Source organism: Podarcis melisellensis (assembly GCF_964234715.1).
Source record: "Podarcis melisellensis genome assembly, chromosome: 14".
In the NCBI taxonomy this organism is placed as follows: Eukaryota; Metazoa; Chordata; class Lepidosauria; order Squamata; family Lacertidae; genus Podarcis; species Podarcis melisellensis.
In genome coordinates, this window is record NC_138546.1 from 47,154,548 (window position 1) to 47,174,361 (window position 19,814).

The window sequence follows — 19,814 nt, forward strand, 5'->3', positions numbered from 1 at the left end:
GAACTGAGGCATTGACTTTGGGTGGCTCTTTTAGAACAAAACAATCTATAGATTTTTCAGAGCAAGCATGTGTTCTTTGACTGTAGGCCTCTGATACCTCTGCTTCAGTCAAGGCGTTGATGGAACAGACAAAGGAGCTGGAAAAGGAGGTTTCTGATCTACAGAGGAGGCTGGATTTGGAAGTCACGGTAGGTCCCCATCTACCCTGTTGTTGCATCAGTGCTGTTCACTGCACATTGCTCTGCTTTCTCAGGGAGAAGCAAAATTGTTTGCATGGGCAGAAAGCCCAGGGACTGTCAGGGCAGCTTCACCTTTGCATCAGAGTGCCCTTCTTTGGGGAGCCCATAGCTCTATGTTGGGCCTAGGCTAGGGTTACCAGACATCCCCGGTTCCTGGGGACAGTCCCTGGTTCTGCAAATCTGTCCCCGGACAAATTCTGCCCCCAGAATGTCCCCAGATTTGCAAATCTGTCCCTGGAAAACGTGGCAGCTGCAGCCTCAGCAGCCGGAGCCACCCTGTTTGCGCAGTTGGCTCTGGCTGGCTTCAGGAGCTGCTCGCTGCCGTGGCACCCACCATATTTCCTGCGCCACAGCAGCAAGCAGCTCCTGAAGCCCGCCCGCGACTCCTGAGCCTCCCCTGATTTGTCAAAACAAAGAGGGAAGGGGGCAGGAGATCAGGGGAGGCTTGGGAATCATGGGTGGGTGGCGCGCTGTTGCCCCGTTTTTTTAAAAAAAACTCTGTGCATTTATGTTTCACAGGGTGCGAAAGAAGGGCTTTGCACCTTTGTACAATATGCATGTTTGCTTGGGCCCAGGGTCTTTTGCCTCACCATCCCCACTATTGACTCCCTGTTGCTACTCAGCCAGATTCATTGGAAAAAAAATCTGGTAATGTTTCTCCACCCTGGGCCAGGTAGCACCCTGTCTGTCTGAGAGCCAGTGCTGGCCTAGTTGGACCAAGGGTCTCTCAGAATACAGACTCTGCCTAAGCTGGTGGGGGCTGGCTGTGGATGTGACCCCGAGCCCTGAAACTAGAGCTGCTGCTGGTGCTGAGCCCAGCTGCTGGGTACAGTGAATTTCTGCAAACGTTGCTATTTAAAAAGGGGGGGCACCTCTTCTTATAGTAACTCAATGTATTGCCTGCCCCTTTTCTCAAAAATGCAGCATTCTTTCCGGAAAGGGCCCGCCCCAGCCTCTTTCCACCATCCTGTGTTTCTGTGTTCTGTGTTCCTGTTTGCAGAACCAACAGAACATTACAGATGAAAGAGATGCCGTGAAGGCAGAGCTGAGAGTGCTTCAGCAGCAGCTGGAAAAGACCATAGAAGATAAAGACACCTTCCGGAAGCAGCTGGAGGAGAGCGAGAAAGACCTCAGGCAGCACCTTGAAGAGTGAGTTTTGTGCAGGAGGACTTGCCTGCCTGCCTGCCTGCTGGGGTGAATAGTGGGGCATGATTGTCCGCCCTCTTGGGAATCACCCCCTCAGCCCACAGATCCTGTCTTAATCTCCCTCCCTCCTTTGCAGCCTTCCATTAGGAGCCTGATAGGGATCCTGGCTTAGGGGCACAATTTTCATGCCCCTTTATGGTTTCAATCCGTTTCCCTCAAAAGCCACCCTCCAGACTTTGCTTCTTTGTGGCTCTCTTGCTACTCTCCCTGCCTGCCTCTGCTCTGCGCCAGGAGTGGGGAACCTGGGAGGGGGGAGATGTTGCCAGGAACCCCAACTAGCACGGCCAAAGGTCAGGGATAAGGGCAAAGGGAGAAGCTGAGCACTGACTGCAATTCTTTTCCAGAAATGATGGGAAAGGGGAGTGGCCGGAACAGAGGAAAACATCCCAGAAACACAGTTTGGTTTCACAAGATGTTTTTCTCTTACTGCCAAAACTGTGGCTGAGGCATTCCTCCATTGCTATGTTTATGTAGGAGCTGCCCCCCCCAAAAAAAACTACACCAGCGGCCTTGGTTTCCCTCTGTTCTCACCAGAAACTCTCCCAAATAAACCAGCCTTGAACCTTCTTCTGTGACTCTGGAGAGAGTTGGCTGAGAGCGTCTTCTTGGGTAGGGAGTTCCCAAGGCAAGAGGTTGGGAGGTCGCCAGCACCATGAAGGCCCCAACTTTCCATTTGCCATTACCTTCCTCAGAAATCAATAATATATACATGAAATATATACATGACCAAATATAGGTAGAAAACATGATTCCGTTTCCCTTATGGAGGCTTTTTCAAGTGAAAATGGAGCAGGAGCAACAGCAGACGGAGATCCGGGACTTGCAGGACCAACTGTCTGAGATGCACGACGAACTGGACAGCGCGAAGCACGCTGAGGATGGCGAGAGGGAGATGCTCCTTGGGGTGAGTCGTCAGGGAGGCAGAATACGACCTGGGGGAGGGGCCCTGGTTCTTTTTGGAAGAAGAGGCAGGAACCAGCAGCCACTGTGGTAGTCCAGGCCTGAGGGAAGTGTTCTCCTATCCAAGGTCCCTGAGGTGAATTAGTGGCACCAGAGCAAAGGGTTCAGTATAAGGGCCAAACAACAGATGTTGGAAGATATTGACTTCTTCCTGGTCACTGACCAAGCAGTGAGACACTGCTTTTCATCCCATAGGACAGGTGGAGAGGGGAATTCTCGTCCCCAGTATCTTTTTCCTCTGTGTGGAGCCAGCGTGGTGTAGTGGTTAAGAGTGGTAGTCTCGTAATCTGGTGAACCAGGTTCGCGTCTCCGCTCCTCCACATGCAGCTGCTGGGTGACCTTGGGCCGGTCACACTTCTATGAAGTCTCTCAGCCCCACTCACCTCACAGAGTGTTTGTTGTGGGGGAGGAAGGGAAAGGAGAATGTTAGCTGCTTTGAGACTCCTTCGGGTAGTGATAAAGCAGGATATCAAATCCAAACTCCTCTTCTTCTTCTCCTCTGCAAAGCGAGAAACAGCTGGGGTGATTTGGGTTGTGAGAATGGTTAAGCACTCTCCTTCCTGCAGCCTCTGCCTGCTGCTACAGTCATATTCAAGGCCTTTTGAGTCTGTGTTAAGGTTACAAAATCTTCAGAAGACTGTGTTTCATCTCATCGTGCCCTGAGCTGGAGTTGGGTAAGGAGATGGATTTGAGCCAAAGCCAAAAGCGCATCTGTTTGGGCAAAGGGAGGAAATCTGGTCTCCTGGGCTCTGTACCAAGCCTGGTCCACCCAGAGAGTTCTTGCTGCCTGAGGCTGAGGCTCGGGGTGATGGCCTGTCCCACTTCGCCACCTGAAAATCTACATTGAGAACAGGCGGGGGTATCAAATTGACCTCGCCCAACAGTTGAAGTGGGACTCAAAGGCCACCTTGGGGAGGAAAGAGGCCCACTCTGTCCACAGAGGACAGCCCCTGCCATTTCGTCTCTAGGGATGGGAGGAGACCAGCAGCACCTCCTATTTGCTGAGAGGTTGCTGTAGAGGTGGTATGGGGGGTGTTTACTGCTGAGGAGGCAGATTTGGCCTCTAATAAGTGCACCATCATTGCCACTGTGGTGGCAGTGGCAGATGGTGCATTCTTGAAGGCTGGACCTGTGGATCCTGCCGCCTGAGGCATTCACCTCACCTTGCCTCATGGTTGGGCCAGCCCTGCTGATGCTCTACACTTATATCCTCTTCTGTGGCTGAAGAGGACTCTGCGGCCTGAGCACCAACAGTTTCAGGTAACTCTTCAAGCTAGGACTTGGTGCTGAGTTTCTGAGGGCCTTGGAAATGTCCCTTCTGCTCTCAGTGGTTTTGACCTCTCTTTTTAAGCAGTGCTGGCTACAAGTCTCTTCTTTTTTTTATTGGTGCAGGAGCTAATGCAGCTGAAGCAGGATCTTCAGGCCATCCTGAGGGTCAAAGAACAGCAGGAAGACATCCTGAGGAAGCGAGAGCGTGAACTGACAGCCCTGAAGGGGGCCCTGAAGGAAGAAGTGTCCAGCCACGACCAGGAGATAGACCGGCTCAAAGAGCAACACAGCCAGGAACTCCAGACCTTGAGAGAGAGTTTGGAAGAAGTTACAGAGGTTAGTGTGGTGCAGAGCCAGACTTAACATTCAACCAAGGCTGTTGTTTATTGGGAGACTCTGGAGGTGAACAACTGGTTTGGAGCAGGGACTAGCTAGCAGGGGACTAACCCAGCCCAGGAGCCAGGTTGCCCTGCCCCTGTTTGAAATGAGCCTCTACCTGCTCCCTGGGCCTGGTCACTCCTGTCCTGCTGACACCCTTGGAGTCATCTGGGGAGCGGCTGGGGCCATGTCCCTGAGTAGTGTATTGCAGCACCTGCCTTCGCCGTTCTTGGTTCCTGGGCTGACACCCTTCCTTCCAGGCTGGGCATTGAACCCAGGTAGACAGGAAGGACTATGTGGGGGCAACCCTAGTACTAGAAGAGTTTTGGAAATAATACAAGAATTTGGTCAGGTGGCAGGGTTTAAACTTAATAAATCAAAAACTATGGTTTTAGAGAAGAATCTAACACCAATGGAGAAGGAAAGGTTTCAGGGAGAAACAGGTTTAACAGTGGTGAAAAAAGTAAAATACCTAGGGTTCCTTTGGTCCTGATACCTGGCTTGCCCCCTGGTTCCTAATTCCTGGCTCACCTCAGACCCAGCCATGACACTTGAGCGAGGCCCAGTTCCAAAGTACAGAAATCCTCCTTCAGACAGCATGTAATAAACACTTGGGCTTCAGGATGTGTCTGGGACGGTACTCGTTTAGATGGCTCCCTGAAAGCGAAGGGACAGAATTGGGAACAGGGCAGGTCTTCCAACAGCTGTGAGCTGAATGGAGCCTCCATTTGCAGAGGAAGTCTTATCTCTGCAGCTGGATACTGACCACAAGGTGGAGGGGCACCAGAACATGCCCCTAGAGAGACTTTTGTCTGGTTGAGCAAGAGGAGTCTTATAGAGCAGTTGCAGTCAGAACAGAGGCGGCTGCCTGTGGTCTCAGACAGCTCCCTGCTTTAGTGCTCAGAAGCCCAAGGCATTTCCCTGTACCTCCACTTCCCTTAATAGGAACTGGGGGAGCAAGGGTAGAAAATTGGGGTTCAGACTCAGGAGGAGGATGCAGACTGGTGGGGAGGAGTGAAGAAGGCCTTTGAAATGGAGCAAGATGATCTCCTGGCAAGTATGGGATGCTTTCCTGTCCTGCCTTAGTTCCTTTTTGGGGTCCCATAAGCCCTTCTGGAAGGGGGAGGATCAGAGCCCAGAGGCAGAGCCCCCGAGTTGCGTGCATAAGGTTCAATCCCAGGGAACCTGGAAAGCGCTGCCACTTGGGAGACTGGACTCAGGTAGCTGGAGAAATTAAGTGGCGTGCTGGAAGGCTGGTCTCATGTTCTTCCCTTCTCCTTTGGTGGAAGATTTGTTCTGGCCCAGGATTTTTTTTTGTTCCTGTTGCTGTTGTTGAGGAGCGCAGAGAGGACAGAACTGTGCACCCCCCCACTTGCCTGCTGCCCTCTGCTGGTGCAGTGAAGGGTACTGTGCTATTGCCCGCTTTGATATAAGATTTAAGTGCCCATCACAGGGACTTCTCTGTTTGTAAAGGGGGAACCCAAGGTGTCAAAATGTATTCCCAGCCCTGGGAATGAAGCAGCTTCATACATCCTGGTGGATTGTAGTCCAAATGGGGGCCACATTTGCCTGCCCCCCCTACTTTGCCATACTGAATGGCACATATAAACCACTTGCTTGTTGCTTCCTGGCCAACTGGACAAAATGGAATAAACATTTGCCTCCCATTTCAGATACTTTGCTCTGTTTACTTGCTGCATGTTCAGAATATAAAAGCCAACCTGCATCCTGTAGCAGAACTTCTTTGGCCTCCACAGAGCATCCTTGGGAAGCTGAGTCCATGCACATGTAAAAATCTATTTAATGGTCTTGGCAAGTCATTAGACAAAGCCTGCAAGGCCCAGATTATCCCTTTAAACACTTTGTGGAAACTCAAAGGCTCTGATGCCGTCATCCTTCCCCTCCCCGGTCAGCCCCTTTAATCTTGAGTGTGCTAGATTCATTCAGTTTTTAATCTGACCAGACCACATTTTCCATTGTGAATATCATATTGCAGTAATAACAATAAGATATGTTAACATGGGCAGCACTCGTTTGCTTCCTGCCTGTGGCTTAGGCATAGGCCACCGATGTTTTGGGTGAATTTCACCAGCACTCTTCAGTAGCAAGAGCTGGTGGGAAGGAGCCAGTTCTGCTGCCAATTTGACCCTTTTCCTGTGGCTTCCGCAGCCACCCCCCTGCTCTGTCATGCTTATATTGGTGAGGGGGCAGAGGGTTGGCCCTTCACCGCGTCCCTTCCCAGCATTCTACCTCTCTGATGTATTCTTTGTGCATTACATAGCTCACATGCCCCCAGGCTGGTGCCCTTTAGCTGTTGTGAACTGCAACTTTCATCAGCCCCAGCATTATACAGTTGCACTGGCTGAAGCTGGTGGGTATTTGGAAACAGCTGGAGAGCACCAGGTTGGGCACGGCTGGTATTGTTGACTGTCCCTGCTTTTTGCATAATGATTTCACTTGATTTTTCTGGTTGCGTTGTGAAAATGGTGACTTATCAGAACTGAGCAGTTCTCCTACTCAAGCCTACTTAAATCTGCCTTGTGGGTGGGTGGATATTGGAAGTAAAAGTAGTTCCTTTAGATGTTTTGTTGTTTATTTCTTGCATTTGTAAACCATCCTTCATTCAAACAAATTCCAGGTCAATTTACAAAATGAGTAACATTTAAACTATGAATGGAAGAGTAAAAGAGCAGTTTAAAAGAATGAGACAAAATACAGCAGCAGGCATAATCTGCCTGGATTCCAAAAGCTGATCTGAGACTGATCAGTTCCACCAAGAGTAAGTCTGCTTGAAGGAGGACATTTTAACTTGGTACCTGAAGGCCTGATCAGTGCTGATCACACCTCTAGTGCGAGGGAATTCTGTAGTCAAGTTGCTGCTGCAGAGAAGCCCCTGAATAGATACCGGTAACTGCATATCCCAATGGGATGTTCTGCTTGATTGTCAATAATTGGCTGAAAGATCTGGCAAATATATGTTTATATTAGCAGTTAAAAACACACACACACCATGTGGTTAAAAACTCCATCATTCTGCACAGAAGGGTAATCATGTGGTTCTTATTGTTTGTCAAGCTGACATTATTTATATCTGGAAGTTTCATTTGAGACACTTTGTTAAAACCCTCCCATGTTAATTCTTTTGGCCTAACTGAACTTTATATAACCAGCTTACTGTTTGGCAGAGGTGTCAAAATCTTCTGCCGTTCTGTTATTTCTATTTATTTGAACTGAATCATCTGTTTGCCTTTCTGTGTTTGGGTTTTTAAAAATCATTTTCTTATCTACTTGGCTGCAGCACTAATTACAGCCATAAAGGCCCCATGAAGCAGCAGCGCATAGCACAATGTGGCACTTCCTGGCCAGAGGCCATGTGAAGCGACGTCCCTCTGCTGCTGAATTTTTGGTGCTATGAAGGGGTGCAGAGAGAGGTTGGGCCCAGCCCATCAGGAAGTTCTCTAGCACAAGCCCACTGACATGAACAGGAGATGGAAAAAGAGCTTGGCTGTACTCTTGCATATTCATTTCAGTGGGGCTCGTGCAGGAGAATTTCTCAGTGCTCTGTGTTGTACAGTAGTTGATTTAAGAAGTGAGCTGGTCTGTCTTGGGCACCAAAACATTTTCATGCTACCCCTGGTATCAGGTGTAATACATGCTGCACTGCCTTAGTTCTCAAAGCTTGGCCCAGTTCTGCTGCAGTCTAGTCTCAATCTTTTCCTAAGGCTATCTAGAAGCAAGCAGAATACTTCCGTCAGATGCTGTCACATCTGAAACAGGGAAACCTATATCAGTAGGGTGGGAGCTTTGGGGTTTCCCTGTTTAAAGCCTAACAAGTCCACAGGTTGAGGCCCTGAGGGAAAACAATCCACCTGTCTAGCGAGACCCAGGCCAGTTAATCTTCTACTCGATTGGTATGACCTTGGCTGTGCTGGAGAGCCGAGCAAACAGAGTGTGGCAGAAGCAATGTAGGGCTAAGAGGATAACACAGCCCTGAAATAACCACTTGTTGATAGGTTAATCCTTTTCCTGCTCTGGCTGCTTGTAGCCACGTTAGGCTGTGTTTATGCTGTGAATGAAGTGGCTTGTTTAGCGTGAACTGCACGTGGTAATCAAAGATAGGAGTGACATACTCTGTTATTAACCCAGGAACAAGGCTCAAACTGCACCTTGGTTCACACAGAGCAAGCCATCACTCAATAGCTGCAGCATATAGCAATGACTAAAGGAGATTAGGCAAATTCATGGACAAAGAGAAAGCTAGTTGTGGCTCCATTGGACCCTCCATATCCAGAGGCTGGATGTACTGCTAAATATACCAGTTTCCAGTCACCCCTGCTCTCCCCAGCTCCTCTCTTCCCAGGGACGTCTTATGTCCCTTGATTTAAAACAACATCCCCAAATTAAAAAACACACAAGTTAAAAAGCAGTTAGAAACAATTAAAACATTTTAAACAATTAGGGCACTAATAACAGCAACATAATCCCCCCTAACAGCAACAACCCCCCCAAACAATTCCCCAACCCAAGAGTCTGTTCAGCCACCTCAGCCTTGGTAGCTGGAGTCAGTCAAGGCGTCAGCCTCCCATGGCAGGTGGAAAAGGCCTGCAAGGCAGGGAGCAGGTCTTCCAGCCGAGATGTGAATGGATTGCACCAAAGGCTCAATGTCCAATGTCAGGCAATGTGAACAGTCTGCCTGTGACACTTGGTCTGTGGTGATGGTCCATAACACAGACAAACCATCACATGATGTTGTAGCCCCTCAAGTGATGAGCAGGCTGCCACTGGGATGGTTCGCTCCCACAGCAAGCCCATGCTAGAGGTATTCATTTTTTTCATATTTATAGGCAAAGCATGAAGATGGTGGCATGGAGTTGAGGCAAAAATAGTGTTTGATGTTGACGTAGTGTTCTGAAATCCAGAAAAGCTGTAATTCCAGCACACATGTTATCTTCAAAAGCTTTGTGTCAGGCCAAGTTTTGTTGCTAAGTCAGAAAATGGGTTGGGGTGGGAACTTTGAAATGAGTGACAGGAGCTGAGCTAACCCAAGGTATTTTTATGCCGATGTTGCCTCTTCTGGAATTAACACAGATCGTGATTACTTGGAGATTTTACCTGTTGACGTCTCCCTAAAGCTATTCTGTGCTACAGAAGCCTCCTACCACTGGTGGAAATGTCTAATGAGTCAGACTTGCCTGTCTCCTAGTTTTCAGCTTTTAATGGCATCCCAAATGGAGAAGCCTTCAATTTAGAGTTCAAATTTAAGTTTGGATGTTAGATTAGAAGCCTTCAGAAGGAAGTCCAGTGATCTTCCTTTCAACTAAACCCTAATTCTGAGTGATAAACTACCAAGGTAAAATGGGTTAATCCAGCCCCCACTGTCTGTTATTAGCATGCCTTTTGATAATTAGGCTAAGTATACAATAATCTCTCAGGCGATGTACACACCCAATTCCTTCTAGGATTTTAGTACTGAGAGTCCGAATTCAGATCCATTCTCCTAGGGCTGCTACATCACTGTATCCCTGGAAGGGAGTTGGCCTATAACTTAGGTGGGTCACAACTGAGGTGTTGGAAGATAAGTCAATGGGTCTCCTTCAGCATTGCATCCAGTTATCCTTTGACCCAAAGGAGGAAATGTTATTTACTATAAGAACTGCTTTGAGAGTTAAAGCAAAACAAACAAAATCCAGCCTTATTTTCCACCTTCATTTGTTGATGCAGTTTTTCGCCCCACTGTCTTTAAGCTAAGCAAACTCTCTAAACTGCTTTTGTATGGCCAGACTGCTGGCTTGACCTGTGGGGCAGGGGTTGTTTTCCCAACCCACAATATGCTTGTTTTTTTAAACTGTCCAGACGGTGATATTCTTATATCCAGTTAAGATAACCAGCTTATTCCACATTCAGCACTAAGTCTTTTCTGTAAATTCATCAGTGGGATTGCAGGGCAACTCTTGGGCCCATCCAAGATGGCCAGAAACTGAAAATCTGCTTTGAACTTGGCTTCCTTCTGACATGAAGGGAATGTTGTGAGTCACACTTAGCTGTGTAGTTAAATGGGCCTCCTGAGCTGCAAGGACTTAGCTGTACTTTAGCAACAGAATCCTAGAATTACAGACTTGGAAGGGACCCGAAGGGTCATCTAGTTCAGGCCCCTGCAATGCAGGAATCTCAACTATACTTCCATGACAGATGGCCATCCAGCCTATGCTTAAAAACCTCCAAGGAAGGAGAGTCCATAACTTCCCAAGGGAGTCAATTTTTGAGCCATCTTGCAGATCTGCCCAGATTGATTTGTGCACTTGAGGTGAGGGTGCAGTAGCAGCTAGAGTTGTGCTTCTGACACATTGGAAAGCGGCATTTTGGAAGCAGGAGAGGAAGAATTTGTATTGGAGAGACTTGGATCCATTTTGGTCTCCAAAGTAGATAGCTTTCTGGTTGCTGTGCTAGCCCATTTGAGCAGCATGTGCCTCTTAGGCTGCACTGCAGAATTGGTGCCCCTGCAAATATTGCCCTCCACTAGGGAGTCTTGTGGGCTTCTTCTGCAGTTGCACCATCCATGGTACCTTTTATATAGTGGACCTGGAATGGGGTGGGGAGAGATGCTGGGAAGCTGGCTTTGGCTATAGGCCCAGGTGGTCAGAAATGCCTAGTTCTGCCCTGTGTGCTTCTCGTGTACACTTTATGTTTATGTATTTTGTTAAAATATTTCTAGCAGAAGGATTAAAACAGTAGCAAAATATAAAAATGGAAGCAAGACAACATTGTTACTTAAAAATAACAGCTGAATTAAGTAATTAAAGGATGAATAGGCCAGGCACTTTCCCTAGGGGCAGCAAAAGTGCTGGGTATACATTTGTAAAAAAGGGAGTTTAAGGGGGGCCACCACTAACGAGGCTCTTCTCTTTCTTAACCCCCAGGTCACCAAAGTAGAAGCACATGTAGGAGAAAATTTGAAGTTGACCTGCCAAGCTGGTGCCCTCCAGATGTTGTTGGACTACAACTCCCATTGACCCTAGCCAACATAGCCAGTGATCGTGGATGATGGGAATTGTAGTCCGGTAAATCTGGAGGGCACCAGCTTCAGCAGACGCATCAACCTGGTCATTTTTATCTCCATTTTGCAGATGGAGTGGGTGGGGGCTGAGCAGGGGTGCAGTGCAGTAATTTAAGGCTCTGGTCTTATGAGGGGTTCTCTCTTTAGAGGACAATGTCTCGTGCTTGGCTGACACCTCAATGTGGCAAGCCAGCCTTGCGGTGCTCGGAGCCTTCCTGCTGTGTGGGGCCCAAAGCCTCTGCCCTCTAGTGTGGCACCAATGGCACTGGGATTGAAAGGGCAGCAATTTGCCACAGGCAGCCGGACAAGTTTGTGGCTGAGCCAGCATTTGGCCTGGGGGTTTCCCACCTCCCCATCTTCTCCTTCTCAGTGTACTGCTGGCTGACTTCTGTACAGATTGGCATCAGCTCCTGGGGTGGGAGGTTGTGTCGTCCCAGGAGCCTTCCTAAGAAATACTTGCTGCATTTAGCCCTATGCAACCAAGCCTAACAAAATTGCCACTTGCCGTTGGCTGTGCTAAAAGAAACCCACCCTTCAAACCAGTGCAGTGCGCTGCTCTTGTTGTGGCAAACCAGCCAGGCCATGTGCCCCCCTCCCATGCCTTCTTGGCACACACAGAGTGTTGCAAGGAATTAGTCTCAGAAGTGAAGAGCCCAGGTTCAAGGCCAGGCCGGCCGGCCACTCAAGGCTCTTTTTTAAGTGGGTTTTTTCCACCTAGGTTCTTGAGATATTCTCAGCCTATCTGGATAAGTGAGCAGGTGATTTTGGCCTTTGCCTGCAGGAATCTTGCACAGCCGGTTCTGTGGCTTGTATTCTGTGCTTTGTGTTAAATCAAGTAATCACGTTTTAACCCTTGGGAGAGCCGCTGTGAATCACAAATGAAGGAGGGCAGAGCATGGTGGGGGTGGGGTGGGATTACAGTAAAACAAGGTTAGTCCAGCACAGGCATTTAACTCCAAACTTTGTGTAGCCTTTAAACACTCTGCTGTTAGTTTGGGGGCATCTGGAACAAATCGTTGTTGTCAACCTGGCTTAACCTGGCTGCTGCTGTATCCCAAGGCTGTGTATCTCTGTGTGTTTGAGTAGGGCAGGGGGGAGTAGGGAGAGGATATGGTGTTCCTTACACAGTGCTTCCCCCATGTGCAATTCTTGTTATACGTAACCCAAGTTGTTAGGAAATAACAGTGCCTTTGGTCAGATCCAGAAGCTATCTGTTTCTCAGGTACGGAACACCGTTCAAGTGAGACCCCCAGGATCTGGCCACACCACAAATCAGAGATGCTCCCCCCCCCCACTTCACTCCAGCAGCTGAATCTTTTCTTAGCCTAAATTTGGGATTAGTAGCAGCACTTTTGAGGCTTTCAGGACCATTAAATCAATAAACAAACCATTAAATCTCTTTTAAAGTATCATCTGCTTTTGTTTAAAAAAAATGTGCTATTTCTTTTTTTCCATTAGTTTTTACTGAAGATGTTCTTGTTTTACAAAATTGACAAATACACAAGAGAAAGTACATATAGTACCTCCACTTTTGATTCATAGAGTCTTTTTCACAGTTCCTTAAGGTTCAGTATGAGACACTAATGTCATAGACATCTTACGCTTGGGGGAAGAGATGGGTAGGTCCAATATTTATATATTTCTCTTCATTGGCATTGCGAGGGGTTGGAGGGTCTAGAGTTTGGTTGGTTGCATTCAGTTGGTTGCAGTGTGGCTTGTTTATATGTGGGGTGGTTGTTTGGTCAGGTTAGCCATATTGGTTTGTATGTTGTTGTGGGGGGGGGGGTAGGTCATTGTCTTGTTGTGCTGTGTATGTGATGAAGAGGAGCCACACTGGGATGAAGGCGTCTTCCTTTGCTTGTCCCCATGCTAGTTTAAGTATGTTGGCTAAGTTCTCCAGTAGGGCGGTTTCCCATACGTTTTGGTTCCAGTGGTCTATGTTTGCTCCTGATAGGTCTTTCCAGGGTCTACTTATGATGTTTCTAGCTGCTTGAGAGTAAGTGACTTATGAATTCCTTATTGTGTACGTTTGCATTGTTGTCCTGGAAGATATTTAATAGACTTACTTCTGGAGTTACTTCTACAGTGGTACCTCCGGTTATTAACTTAATTCATTCCGGAGGTCTGTTCTCAACCTGAAACTGCTCGTAACATGAGGCGCGCTTTCGCTAATGGTGCCTCCTGCTGCTGCCACGCTCCCAGCGCGTGACTTCCACTCGCATCCCAGGGCACCCTCCCAGTTTGGTGTCATCTGCAGATTTGATGAGCATCCCCTCAATTCCTTCATCCAAGTCATAAAGATGTGCAGTTCAGTTTATTGTGTTTACATTACAGTGGTACCTCGGGTTACATACGCTTCAGGTTACAGACGCCACTAACCCAGAAATAGTACCTTGGGTTAAGAACTTTGCTTCAGGATGAGAACAGAAATCGTGCAGCGGCGGTGCAGCGGCAGCAGGAGGCACCATTAGCTAAAGTGGTGCTTCAGGTTAAGAACAGTTTCAAGTTAAGAACGGACCTCTGAAACGTATTAAGTACTTAATCTGAGGTACCACCACACACACATAAAAATAATAACAACAAGAATACTGCTGCTTATAGTGGCTTACATTTCTACTCCCTGACCTTTAGAGGATAAGTGATTTCCTACTCCTCATTTAAGTTTTATTACATGAATTTGTAAAGCCTTGGCAAAAAAAATGTTCCTCTCTACATCAGACAACAAAAATCAAGTCTTTGCAAGAGACGTACCTCCCTTCTGAGATCTTAACAATGGATGGATGTAATTGTTTCTAAGATTGTTATAAAATGGGCATCCAATGAGTACATGAGTTATGTCTTTGATTGACACAGAGTTGCAGCCGCAAACTCTATCCTTCCTAGGAACTCCTTTATGTCAGCCCATTTTTATAAAGACATTGAACTACAGCGGGCCCAGGACAGAACCCTGTATCACTTTTCCCCCAGGATGACGAGGAACCATCAATGAGTACTCAATCAACCAGCTACAAATCCACCTAGCGGTTACCTCGTTCAGCCCACATTTCTTCCAGCCGTGGAAGATGAGGAAGGTGCACAGACCAGACTGGGGCTGTTCGGATCCTTAGGAGCGGTTTCCATATACACTGACCAGATCTTTCAAGGAGAGTCCATGTACTGAAATAGGTGGTACATATGGAAAAAGAGAGCATTATAAAATCCTGCATTCCTTTGATATTTAGAGAAGGAGGTGTCTTATCTGTCTGGTGTGAAAAGTAAGACTGAAATGGCAGCTGCCAGAGTATTAGCTGCAGTAAGATAATCCTCCAGTTCTGTAACATCTATATTGGTTCCAATCCTGAGACTGTCTCCACCCACAAATTTTCTACCTGGACTCTTCAGTGGACATCAGAGGCCCTTCCTTCTCTCTCTCCCACCACCTGAGGTCCTGTGGGTGGGCACATAAGACATGTCTTTGTGCCAGAACTGTGGGACGTCCTCAGAATGAGGCCTATCCTGCTCCACTGAGGCTACTGCAAGAAAGACTGTTTGAGGGAGGTGCCCTTTTAACAATGATTCTGTATTCAGGTATTACTGTACCGCTCCTGGTTTTTAGCACAGGACTCTGCTGTGCTGTATTTTCCTCCTTGTCCCATATTTTCCTCATATTCTTTTGTTTGTTTGTACAGTTAGCTTCTTTTTTAAATGGAAAGCTTGGGTAGAGATATTGTTTGAAGTGAAGACTAGATCACCTCGATGGATTTCTTGTTTTAACCCCTATAATAAGCAGCAGATATTGAGAGTGATCAGCGAGGAGTTGGTTAATGCACAGTTGCAAAGTATTAATTTGAAATATCACATCCCCACATCCCCGCCATTCAGTCTTGAGCTATGAACAACATAATCTCCCTCAGCTTTCACTTTCATGTGCATAATGGGATTCCTTTAGCAGTGCTTGGTCCGAGGATGACAGGATGGTGGCAGTGGGACAAATCCCTCTTTAAAACACTTTGTGCCGCAATGCATGGGAGAACTGGTTAAAGGGCAGCTCATTTGAGCGAAAGTGTAACCTTTGCATAGCTGCCAAGGTCGTTGGAGACCTGTGGCGGTTGGTGACTAAGTGCCGGTCACACAGCTTTGGGTAGCCTTCAACAGCTTTTACTCGTACGCCCCCTTCCCCCCCCCTCCTGCCAGCCTCGTGATTCTAAATAACATGGGGGGGAGCAGAAATCCTTGGAATAGGTTCTCATAGCATGACTCTTTGCTGGTGAGCTCTGGGGAGCCGAAAGGGGCAGAGGAATTGGCATCGAGGAGCTGATAAACATTAGGGAGAGCGGGCAGCAGCCCAAAGTCATTCCCTATCCAAAAGGGTTCAGTTTTGTGCAAAGGATGTTGGGGATGGATCTCTCTCTCTCTCTCTCTCTCTCTCTCTCTCTCTCTCTCTCTCTCTCTCTCTCTCTCACACACACACACACACACACACACACACACACCTTCTCTGCTCTGTTTCAATTAATCCAATTTAAAATGCTCCATAGAAAGTAAGACAGAGTTTGGAAAGACTGCTGCTTCCAATACCATCTCTGTGCCAACTTCTCCCAATGGCCCTTGCCTTCTCTGTAGTCTGGCTAGAAAACTGCCACCGGCATCTTTGTACGGAGCCACATGGCAGAATGCACGTCCAAAGAACCTTGTGAAAGCCCCTCTGAGAGTTATTTCTTTCCTCCCGTTTCTCCCACTACCATGTGGGAGCTGTAAAGCCATTCTGCCCGCATGACAAGAGCCTGTGTGCCAGGTTGATGGCGCTGGAAGTTGCACTCGAGTTGTCCCTAAACGTGGGTGTGACCAGCACTTGGAGGGTTATGAGAGACCTCAGCATTGCATTCACTGAGCTCTGCGGCTCAGCAGGTCCTTTCAGCGTGAGGCCAAAGGAAAGGCAGGCCCCTCTCTGGAGGGTTTGCTAATGAGCAGAAAACTCTCGGCTCTACTTTGTGAGAACTTGGAACAAACCTGTGCAGCCACAGCAGAGGCAGACCTACCTGATCTGTCTATCTTGCTCGCTATCTGCTAGCTACAGCCTTTCTAACGAATCATGCAATTTAAAAAATGACATTCAATCTGATAGGCACATTACAGCGGGGAAAAGGAGTGAGGAGGAGAAAAGCAAAATAGGCAAATCTGTGTAGCAACTCTTAGAAAGTATTAGATGATGGCGTGGCAGGCTGCCAATGGGAACAGTTCTGGGAAGGGAGGAGTCAAATGGCCAGTGGTGCTAGCCAAGCCAGTGGGACAGGCCCTTGCATCAGATGCTGGCAAGAACCCAGAGTCTATTCTAACCTGAGAGAATAAAAAAATTGTAGAGTTGGCAGGGACCCCGAGGGTCATCTAGTTCAGGCCCCTGCAATGCAGGAATCTCAGCTAAAGCACCCATGACAGGTGGCCATCCAGCCTCTGCTAAAAAACCAAGGAAGGAGAGCCATCATACCTGTCAATTAATTCCAGTTCTTCAACCCCAGCTCCATTCCCGGTGTCCATTGTGTGTTTTTGGTTAGAGAGAATGGCCAGGGAAGCTGTTTTAGTGCTGTCCAATGAACCATTCCTGTTAAATCCTGCCTTTCCACACTATGGGATCCAGTGATGTCCAAAGCTGTTGCCCTCTGGTATATTCTTCCTAGTAGACTTGCAGCAAACCAGAGTTGAGAAGAGAAACCATATACAGTGGTACCTCGGATTACATATGCTTCAGGTTACAGACTCCGCTAACCAAGAAATAGTGCTTCAGGTTAAGAACTTTGTTTCAGGGTGAGAACAGAAATCGTGCTCCGGCGGCGCGGCGGCAGCAGGAGGCCCCATTAGCTAAAGTGGTGCTTCAGGTTAAGAACAGTTTTAGGTTAAGAACGGACCTCCGGAACAAATTAAGTTCTTAACCCGAGGTACCACTGTATTTAGAAGACAGACTGTGTGAGCCCCAAAGCCACTTCCTTCACTGCCTCTCCCTGTTCACGGCATTCCTGCTTTGATGCTGATTCTCTAAGATATGTTATGCGATGGTCTCCTCTTTCTCCATGGCAGATGGTTCAAATGATGAATCCCAGGGGGGAAGCATGGACTCTCCTGGTTCATATCTGCCTAGTCTGAGTTTCTGCTGATGCAGATCTGCTGGTGGAGGATCTTCTATAACAGTGTTTGTTAAGATGGAATTGCATTTAAATGCTCAGGACACCCTCCTTGGCCATCTGCTAACTCCAAGCCCGCGTGTTAAGCAAATACATCAACAAAGTCCAGCAGGCAACAGATGGTCCAGCAACCTGCTGAGAGGGTTCAACAGCTTCCTGATTTCTACTTTGCAATGACCCCGCATATCCTCTCCTCCCCACTCGCAAATGCTTAAGTTGCCTCTTTTTTGAGCAAATTGGTCAGACCATCTAAATTCATCAGCGAGCAGGACTTTGGCTTCTGCCACTTTAAATCCAGAGCAATTTTGCACCCTCCAGTCTCCATTTACAACCCCGTGAAGTAAAGGCAGCTGGACATGAAGCCACATACTTTGAGGTTCAAGAGAGCTGCAGGCCAGTGATGCCCATCTCTTCAGATACAGGCCAGTGTGTCTTTCCAATGGAGGCACATGCTATACACCGTGTGTGTCTGTGTGTGGTGAGCACTGAGCAGCAACTGTCTTACTGTACAGCCCAGACCAAAATCATGTGGCCTGTCTTCTCAGAGCTGCCGTCTTCTGACCCATGTCATGTGTTGTGTTCCTAGAAAATGGGCTCCCTGTCCAGTGCCAAGGCTGCAGCCGAGAAGATGCAGAGGACGGCGGAAGTTCAAGTGGCCAAGATGGTGGAGCAGAGCCAGGAGTTGGGAGGAGCCATTGCAGTGCTGGAGAAGCAAAGCAAAGAACTCCAGCAGGAGCTGGAGAGCGTGAGAGGAGAAGGAGGGAAAAGGGAGGAAATAATAAAGAGCTATGAGGTGAGCATTGATGCACAACCCACAGCCAGCATATGTGGTGTTTTTATATCCTATTTATTAAGTCTCCAAAAATGTTTCAAGGCATTTATCATCATATATAATTTTTTTAACATCCAGAGTTTCTTCTTGATTTCCCACCCCTCCTTACCTGATGTTTTTTTTTACTCCTTTTTATTAGTTGTTTTATAACAGATTTTTTTTTTATTATCTAAACCCCACTAAAAACACTAAAACTACCTAGTCATCATGTTGGGCTGCTTGGGCAAATGAAAAAATCTGCCCATCATCCAAATCCACTAATCCACTGCTTAGCGACAGCCAACATGTTTAGAAACCAAAAGAAACCTGTGGCTTTGAATGCTCAGCTGCAGCAAAGGCACAAGTGGAAGGGTTTAGGGCGACCTTTGCCGGTCTGGAGCCTCTAGATGTTTCAGACTACAACTCCCATCAGCCCCAGCCAGTATGGCTTGCGGGCTTTGTAACAAGGGGCTGGGCAGAGTGAGGAAGGTGAAGATTGAACAAGATGGTTTCTTTTTTATTTGCTTTATTTTGTAAATACTGTACAGAAGTCACCCTTCTGAATAAGATTGTCAGGTTGAACACAGTAATCATGTCAACACAATCATAATAACTAAAATCACCCTTGAAGATACACACTTTAAAATTAACTTTGTGCTGCTATTGCCTTCACACACACACACACACACACACACACACACACACACACACTGGGTGAGATTCACCTTTTACTCAGTGTAGACCCACTGAACATAACTAAGTTAGGCCCATTAATTTCAGTGGGTTTGCCCTGAGTGAAACTTAGTTGAATATCACACTCTGGGTTTTTAAAGTATTGTGGATTGTATATTTATTTGATTTTGTTTCTACGGGGATATACGCTTGGTATTTATCACTTCTGTTATACAAAAATCTCCAAATGGGTCTGAACTTCAATGTCTAAAACTCCTGGTAGAGGACAAGGATCTAGAGATCACGCTAAGGGTGGCCAAATTCTGTGCGACTGCCATAAAACTTAGGGAACAAGCTGTACTACCAAGGTGATTAAGGTTTTAAATGACAATTTTAGGTTATATTTTAGTGATCAAGATTTAATATATATTTTTAACTGCCACTATATCTAAATTGTCTCTGTTATACCCAATTGCAATTCAATGTATTCCTGTTGTGTTTTATGATTTTCCTGATATTGTAAGTGAGCCGGAATTGGTCTGTGACCGTAATAATAAATTCATTTGATTTTTAAATTGTGAACCGCCCAAAGGACACCATGGATTAGGCAGAACCATAACCAACAAAGGGCGTAAAAACCTCTAAAACTACCTAGTCATCATGTTGGGCAGCCTGGGCAAATGAAAAAATCTGCCCATCACTCAGATGACATCACCACTGACTCCAGGAAAGCTTCTCATAGAAAATATTCCAAATATGTGGTGCCTTTAACCCCCGCCCTCCCACTTGACTTCTCCTGGGGGAGGGGGTGTCAAGGGAGGGTTTCAAAGGATGTGAGTAAGACAAATGGGGAAGGGCTGTAGCTCTGCATGCAGATGATCCTTGGCTTGATCTCTGCTGACATCTCCAGGTGGGGCCAGGGACCCCGGAGAGCCTCTGCTGGCCTGTGTAAACAGTACTAAGCTAGGTGGACCAATGGCATGACTTGGCATCAGGCAGCTGTGTGTGCAGCTGCAATAGCAGGGTTCAGAGGGCAATCCCTTGACCCTCATGGGGCATGCAGGGAGGGT

General features: G+C 47.3%; 1 protein-coding gene across 2 annotated transcripts in view; it reads left to right on the forward strand.

Moving 5' to 3' along the window:
• Window positions 1-19,814, forward strand: part of CGNL1 (cingulin like 1) — a 91,110-nt gene that overhangs the window by 51,997 nt on the left and 19,299 nt on the right. For both annotated transcript variants that reach the window (XM_081887606.1, XM_081887607.1), the window contains 5 exons: window positions 87-188; window positions 1,240-1,388; window positions 2,214-2,349; window positions 3,798-4,010; window positions 17,848-18,054. In XM_081887606.1, the coding sequence (XP_081743732.1) occupies window positions 87-188; window positions 1,240-1,388; window positions 2,214-2,349; window positions 3,798-4,010; window positions 17,848-18,054 (807 nt within the window). The remainder of the gene's footprint in view (window positions 1-86; window positions 189-1,239; window positions 1,389-2,213; window positions 2,350-3,797; window positions 4,011-17,847; window positions 18,055-19,814) is intronic.